The sequence below is a fragment of the Priapulus caudatus genome, unplaced genomic scaffold (assembly GCF_000485595.1).
Source record: "Priapulus caudatus unplaced genomic scaffold, Priapulus_caudatus-5.0.1 Scaffold75, whole genome shotgun sequence".
NCBI classification, from domain to species: domain Eukaryota; kingdom Metazoa; phylum Priapulida; class Priapulimorpha; order Priapulimorphida; family Priapulidae; genus Priapulus; species Priapulus caudatus.
In genome coordinates, this window is record NW_014577136.1 from 33,923 (window position 1) to 42,062 (window position 8,140).

The 8,140-nt window shown below is 39.2% G+C and overlaps 1 protein-coding gene across 2 annotated transcripts; it reads right to left on the reverse strand.

Moving 5' to 3' along the window:
* Nucleotides 1-2,268: 2,268 nt before the first annotated feature.
* On the reverse strand, nt 2,269-8,058 carry LOC106821501 (EF-hand calcium-binding domain-containing protein 2-like). 2 transcript variants are annotated; one of them, XM_014826346.1, is made up of 6 exons: nt 7,951-8,058; nt 5,592-5,676; nt 5,131-5,203; nt 4,848-4,927; nt 4,359-4,468; nt 2,269-4,206 (listed from the first exon to the last, which is right to left on the reverse strand). In XM_014826346.1, exons 1-6 carry the CDS (start codon nt 8,003-8,005, stop codon nt 4,088-4,090), a joined length of 522 nt encoding a protein of 173 aa, XP_014681832.1. In that variant the 5' UTR covers nt 8,006-8,058; the 3' UTR covers nt 2,269-4,087. The 2 variants fall into 2 exon arrangements, with proteins under 2 accessions (XP_014681832.1, XP_014681831.1); XM_014826345.1 differs by lacking the exon at nt 7,951-8,058 and adding an exon at nt 6,954-7,061.
* Between the last annotated feature and the right edge of the window lie 82 nt (nt 8,059-8,140).

Genomic DNA, 8,140 nt, shown 5'->3' on the forward strand with positions numbered 1-8,140 from the left:
TTAATTTCTGAGGGTGCGTTGTTTAAAACCAAGGGAACCGGGCATGAACGTAAACTTTAAACTACGTGTGATTTTGAGCTCCGTTTGCTTCGTTGGTTCTGTGTGTTCTCGTGTGTGTGTAGTGGTGGGTCGGATGGTGCGTGCTGTGCGTGCGTTGCGTGCGTGCCGTGTTCTCTTTGTCGTCGCGTATTCATGGCCAACGCGCTACGCGGAATTGTTCTGTTGATCATTTCATTTTTGATATCCTTTAACGGCATTGTATTTGTTTTGATTATTTGATTCTATTCAATGTCTGGCCCGTTGACCTGATGAGCGATGTAATCTCGAAAGCTCGCCAATTAAACTTTAAACACCCTTATTCTATACCTTGACTTTCTTTATATATATATATATATATATATATGTGAGTGTATGTACATATATACACTTACCTATTTCCGTCTCTGCGTGCATGTCCATTCCTCCCAAATGATTTGTGTGATGAGGTATCGGCTCATGGACCGGGCTAAGTCTTATATCAAGAGTGTATCAAGAATCTCTTGCTTGTATCTGTTTATATGCTCATTGAACCTTGAACGACCCTGACTGGATAAGTTCCCTTATCAGAAACCACACAAGAGCGATTTATGGTGTTTAAACAAGAAGTGCAGGTGTTGTTTTTTATGTTTATGTCTGAAAGATAGTATTTTGCCAATGGTGTAAGGGAGAATAATCTGTAAAAGTGACTCGTGAAGAAATTAGAAGAATAAAAAGAGAAGGAATTAACACCCAAGGATGCCAGATTGGATAAATAAAAAAATTGCCTTATTGACTGACCTTGGCTGACTACATGTTCACAAATACTGTCACTATGTGATGCGTTATTTGAGAAACACTTTTCTATTTATCTATATATCTATCTGTATCAGCAAATTTCCCCAGTAATTTCAGAAGCCACGTTGTTTATGGACAGGGGAGGACCCAAGAAGTGGTCATATCGATCGGAGTTATAATTACACGTGTCATAAGTGGTCCAACACACGGGTATACTCGAATAGTCTATAGACATATATACATCAGGAGTAGATAATAGGAAAGGAGTGTGACTTCAATAAACAAGGGAAATTCGTCATTTACTAGCCTTAGAATACTTACGATTTACTACGCGTAACTCAACCAACTTGAGCTCAAATCGTACACAGTACATTCGCCTATATAGCATCGTGCGAAATCGTTTCCTCGTATACACCAGCAATCTGGAGATACAGACTAAAACGTACGTACGACACGATTATCCATTCTTTGGCCATCAATCCGAACGTATTCCCCGCCGAACTTGAAACAAAAGGCAGCTACTAACGCACTCTTGCTCACTCGGCAAGGCGGTGTGGCTCGCTGGGAGATTGGAGCTGGAGCTGCTGCTGATTGCGGTAGGCGTGCGTGCGTGCGGGGCATACCAGCTGTATGCCGGTATGCCGGTATGTAGCTGTATGCCGGGTCAAAGGTTATCTCGCCGAGTGTTGCGTCGATGTCCAATCTCCCAGCGAGCCATACCACCTCGCCGAGTGAGCAAGAGTGCGTTAGTAGCTGCCTTTTGTTTCGAGTTCGGCGGGGAATACGTTTGGATTGATGGCCAAAGAATGGATAATCGTGTCGTACGGTTTAGTCTGTATCTCCGGATTGCTGGTGTATACGAGTAAACGATTTCGCACGATGCTAGGCAAATGTACTATGTACGATTTGAGCTCAAGTTGGTTGAGTTACGCGTAGTAAATCATAGGTATTCTAAGGCTAGTAAATGACGAATTTTCCCTTGTTTATTGAAGTCACACTCCTTCCCTATTATCTACTCCTGATATACATACATGTATATAGTCTGGAGGATACTAGGAGAATTTATATGATGATGGATATTAGCTTCACCTTTGAAGGCATTTCACATCCAACAGGTCTGGGGAGAACCCTAAAATGGATGGATGGATGGATAGATATATATAGATAGCGAGATAAGTGGATAGATAGACTTTAGTGGTGATAACCCACACTGTACTGTGTAGGTATACACATCATTCATAAAGGTAAGAATATTTAAGTTTATAATATCGTTATTGATTTACTGTTATTTCTGATAAACGGTAATTTTAGTGATGAAATTTCCTCCCAGACCGCTATTGTAAAACGCGATAGCATTAGGTATTACATAAATGTGCCCTGTTTCATACGTTTTCATGATACAGCTATAAGAAGGCACATTTTTTAGGCAAGTATGAAGAATACTAAAGTAGAAAATATGATAACTTATGCACAAGAGTGTGCAATTCATTCACATTTATTTTTCTTTACAGTTTACACGTAATCAAGTAACATATTTTTGTAGTAAACCAAGTGCCATACAAAGACTTAATTATCATTCATCTCATAATCATAGATACATATAAGTTATGCAGGGTCAGTTTATTGCAGCTTATATTTTGTCACATAGATAATACATGGAAATTATCTGTCATCATCGGAAAACGTAACTGCCAAAGATTTTAATTTAGGTTTAATTAGGCGATGCTTTTCTGTGGTTGTTTGATGGGGACTTTGGTTGATGTATTTTATGTATCCATTTTACTTTCAGTAGCAGCTAAATATATACTGATACATGCGGTAACATGTAGTCACTTAATTACCTATGTGTTATTTACCTATGTAGTACAAACGTACATAGCTTTTTACCTGTTGTTATTGATACGCTCGTGTAAGTTTAACCAGAGGTTATAACTATTAGCAGTGCGTTTCTTCAACAGTAAGTTATTGGAGAGAAAAGTGCTCATCTCAAATGACATTCCTTTCTCAAAATGGCTGGATAATGATCTGTGCTGCTACAGCACTACACCTAGAGTAAGAGTCGTGACGTGTTCACTACTCTTAGCTCGTGTAGAATGTGCAGTAATTCTGTATGTGTGATAACGTGCTACTAGTCGCCACTGAAGAGTCTGTGTTTTATAAAGTTCTCTTTTATAAATATCCAAAAACGGATGTTTATTCTACTTTTAACAGCAGGCTGTTTGATGTTTTTGGGCGAATGGGTGTGCAGGGCCATAGCTAGTGAGGAGGAACATTCCACAACCGCCATTCCAATGTAGATGCCATTATACACATTGATGTGCTGATGTGCTGATGGCTACAGTCAGCTGCCAAGCACACAAAGCGCACATATATATGGCTTTGTTCCCCCTTCCCCCTGGGAAAAACGAGTTAGCTACGTCCTGAGTATGTGGCATGAAATTGACAAACTGTATTGTCCTGCTGTGTGTAATATCTGTATAAAGCGCTGGTCTTAGAATGCCATCGCTAAAGGTAGATGAAGATGAAAGATTATACGAATACGTGCCATTTTTTGCTGCTACTGTGTGTGTTCGTGGCAAGTGCATTGCATGCCCATATATGCATACCCTGTATGCACAACCTACGTATACTGTAGTAACCAATGAAATATAATATAAATGTAAAAAATTAAAAAAATTATTGCAGCTAGGATACTGTATCGATGAAATTTCGAATGAGTTTAGTTGAATAGGTGAACTTTTCATGGCTATAAGTGGGATGTGTGTGTCTATGGTTTGAACATCTCCACCCAAACTACGCCTATTGTTGTAGTATTTCTTCTTTTGTACTCTGATAATGAAACATAGCTTGGTTAATGGTGCAACAACTGTAAAGCAAGTATGAAGTAAATCTGTTACAGTTACAACTGTATTGAATGTTATACAAAGTAATGTACGTATATGCATGTACACATTGGTGGTATTAAAAATGACTAGCAATGTATATGACTATTTCTGTTACAAAATGCAACTGCAGATAACTTATTTCTGTACAAGATGTTGGCAAGATAGCATGATTAATAATGAATTACTGCATAGCCTAATCCCAAAATAACAGTTTCTTCCTATTCCGGATGCTTTTACTCTACAAAGCCAAGACCATCACCTCGCTCATTATACATCTTTATAATCATGCATGTGTCATTACTGTGTACACACATAGCAACGTACTGATAATGTGCTCATGACTGAATAGAAGTTGCTGCTCGAGTGTTTCTGAGTCATTTCCAACATATCTAGTAAGCAGACTCGACAGCTATCATTGATGCAAACCGCTTGTAGTCAATGTTTCCAGTTTCAGCATCGGCCATAGCTGACAAAGTCTCTTCCATTTCTTCCTGTGAGAAGGGCTCCCCTTTTGAAAGAAGGCAAGGAGAACATTGCTTTTTAATCTTATATTACACACAAGCAGAAAAATTTGAAGGATTTGCTAAGTTATGTTTTTAGATCTATCAATTTATGTGTGCACACGTCAGCACGTGTTACCACCCCATAGCAAACACCTACCCTCAACTCTGATAAATTGCATAAATTCTTCAGAAGATAAATATCCCTTGTTGTCCATATCCAGAACTTGGAATGCCTTCAACAGTACTTCTTCAGGAGCTGGCTTAAACCTTAACAATAAGGAATCGTTAATACGTGAGACTTCTAATCATGCAGTTGTAACCATAACATAATTGTAGATAGAAAACATTTACTTAAACTGCCTCAGGTTACACAAAACTCAATATATAAATTATTGTCTCTTGTAAACTCCAATGAATATCCTATTGTGCAATTGAATTGCTGAGTGAAACTTAAACTGAAAATTCAAAGACAAAGTGAAAATTTCTGAGTGAAACTGATCTTTGAAGATCTTGCTTGCCAGGTGCAATTTTATGTCCCTTGTTAGTTTTCCAAAGCTGTCGTAAATTCTGTGTGCTAGAATTAATTGCTACATCTGCCAACCAACAAGATAATGATAGATGTGGCATATACAGGATAGTTTCTCACTTGTCCTCTTGAAGAATACGAGTCATAACAGGTAGGAATCGATCGTATCTCACATATCCTGTAGATTCTTCATCTTCAATCTGAAACCATCTAACATTTACATGTTGCTACTAAAGTCAAGCTACGTAGAAAATATTTTTACCATTTGCGTTAACAATGGCAACACATATATATATATATTTATTTATATATATCATAGCCATTTTAAAGCAGAGGTTGACCTTGCTGTGGTCTACTCATTCCTAGAAGTGCACATGTATGTGAGATATGGCCTACAAATTACCTCAAATAGCATATCCTGTAAGTCACCCTCCCTGGGGCAACAGTTGAGAGACCTCATTATTGTACCAATTTCTCTTAAAAAATAAACCATAACAAAAAACAATTAGAAGCCTGCTTGTGTAATCATATTTATATGATTAAAAACAATTTTCCCAAATGTTTACCATATTCGTCAAAATCACAAACTGCACGCTACACGTGGATGCCATGGCATGTACAGTCAGGGAATGGTAACTTTTGAGTAGTACTGCCCAATTCATGAATTCAACAATTGGCTATATAGTAGAAAACTAAATTTTAGAAATCAGGACCGGCTGGGTTCACTTATTTCCAGTGCAGATGTTATATTCCAGTAAAACTGAACACACAAATGTCATTGTAGACTTTATATGTAGATTAGGGATAAGTATAATCAATGACGAAGTAAATAGTTATAATATAAATCATACTGAACTTCATTACCTGATATCAACAGTATCATTTTCGTCATGGTCAAACACATGAAATGCCGCCCAAATTTTCGCCTGAAGAGCTAGTAATTGCACCTCTGTAAAACAGCAGTAATATGAGCAATAATATATGCAATAAACCACTGCATTGGAAGGAGATAGCTTGGTAAATGTGTACTGACACCATTAAAACTGTCTAATCACTTCCATAAGGTGTGTAAAAGTTGTGTTAAATTATAGTAGACACACATATATGTGACATCTGGACGGCCAGCCCTGACACGAAGCACCCGGCCATCTCTTTCACACAAAATTGCTCACACCCCCAGAGAAATGTAGATACATTACATGGTCACTGGCGGTCACCTTCCTAGAACACACCATGGGCGTGGCCTTGCCCCCCCCCTACCTTCGCAAAGGGGTTAGCTATACGCTATAACGTGCTAACCTAGCCCGGTTGAGTATTTTGAGTCTGTACGCTGCGATGTAGCACACGTCTGGCCCGGGCCAGGCCTGGCTATAGTTTGATGTAGGATATAAATTTTGCAGTCTGTATAGCATACAATAATACATGGTAATATAATTAATTGGTATCACTGACACGGTGAGTGGGGCTGCCAGGGTCTATGTCTCCCTGGGTACTGCCGGAACGTACCCCGAGTACGGTCCGGTATACCGGAACGTATACTCTGGTACTATCTAATATGCCGGACCGTACCTCGCCTACTCCACTAACGAATCTAGGGAGTCGCCTACGACTACTCCCTAACCCTATCAGATAGTTACCAGGGTACGTTCCGGTATACCGGACCGTACCTAGGGTACGTTCCGGCAGTACCCTGGGGGACATAGTCATAGACCCTATCAGTATCAGCGTGAGTGGGGTGTATCGCGCTAGAAATTATGGCCCAAGGATAGAGAACATGGGTCCCAATAACACCAATGTGCCTATAACCCTAACCCTAATTCTAACCCTAACCCTAACCATAACCCTAACCTATTATATTGATATAATATTATGTTTATATTGATGTAAATGACATTGGTTTTATTGGGACCCATGTTCTCTATCCTTGAACCGAAATGGCCCGACAACACTCAAGAAGACCTCTGTTCATTTTTAAGAGTGTACCCCCACATTAACAAGAGTAACGATATGGGCGTTTAAACGCTACTCTGAGCAACGTTCCGACGTGCGTCCTTATATAAATTAACCATATCCCGACTCAAAATTTTACCCAAGGCAAGGGGAATTTTACCCAAAATTTTGACTGCAGCGAGCAGAATCACGCACATTCTGCATTTGAATCTTATATTATATATAGTTATACTAATAATACGCACATATGTAGGACTACACGTTTAATATTGATACCTGGGCCACCCGGACCTGCTGGACCTACGTCTCCATCTCTAAATGTTTCCTGCATTACTCGTTTATGTTATCAACAAATGTAATGCTTTCTTTGACTCTGGTATGTTGTTTACCCGTTGCCTACGCGAACTGAGTAGCGACTCGAGAGACACCTATCATAAATAAATGATAGACTGGTTGAGTCTGGAGCACACTGACAAGAACATAGATGGGTACTCTTTTTCTTCAATATAGTAATTGATAAGGAGTAAGACGGTAGTATACTCGTCTATTTACATGCCATCGAGTAGCTAGACTGGTACCGGGTCAACAGTTCCACACGCTACACTAAGTAGGATACTTGCTGGAGTGAAGGGGGCGAACGCGTACCAGTCTATCGAGTAGCGACAGTGCTGCGACGCCAATCGAAGGAAAACGCGTTTCAATTTTATGATTTTATCCATCAGTAAATCATGCGTATCTAGAACGATAAACAGTTGTAGTAATATTTCGAATGTTTACGTGAAAACATTAGCGTTTTGTGATACTGTCCATAAAAATATTAAAATGAGTAAGTGTAAATCCTCGCATGGAAATGGGCAGTCGAATAACTAACCCTAACCCTAACCATAACCCTAACCTATTATATTGATATAATATTATGTTTATATTGATGTAAATGACATTGGTTTTATTGGGACCCATGTTCTCTATCCTTGAACCGAAATGGCCCGACAACACTCAAGAAGACCTCTGTTCATTTTTAAGAGTATACCCCCACATTAACAAGAGTAACGATATGGGCGTTTAAACGCTACTCTGAGCAACGTTCCGACGTGCGTCCTTATATAAATTAACCATATCCCGACTCAAAATTTTACCCAAGGCAAGGGGAATTTTACCCAAAATTTTGACTGCAGCGAGCAGAATCACGCACATTCTGCATTTGAATCTTATATTATATATAGTTATACTAATAATACGCACATATGTAGGACTACACGTTTAATATTGATACCTGGGCCACCCGGACCTGCTGGACCTACGTCTCCATCTCTAAATGTTTCCTGCATTACTCGTTTATGTTATCAACAAATGTAATGCTTTCTTTGACTCTGGTATGTTGTTTACCCGTTGCCTACGCGAACTGAGTAGCGACTCGAGAGACACCTATCATAAATAAATGATAGACTGGTTGAGTCTGGAGC

Coding starts and splice junctions, on each gene's coding strand:
- LOC106821501 (XM_014826346.1), bottom strand. CDS start 8,005: ATGCAGGAAACATTTAGAGATGGAGACGTAGGTCCAGCAGGTCCGGGT. Junction 5,204..5,591: donor AATGATACTGTTGATATCAG/GTAATGAAGTTC, acceptor TTATTTTTTAAG/AGAAATTGGTACAATAATGA. Junction 4,207..4,358: donor GCAATTTATCAGAGTTGAGG/GTAGGTGTTTGC, acceptor TTCTTTCAAAAG/GGGAGCCCTTCTCACAGGAA.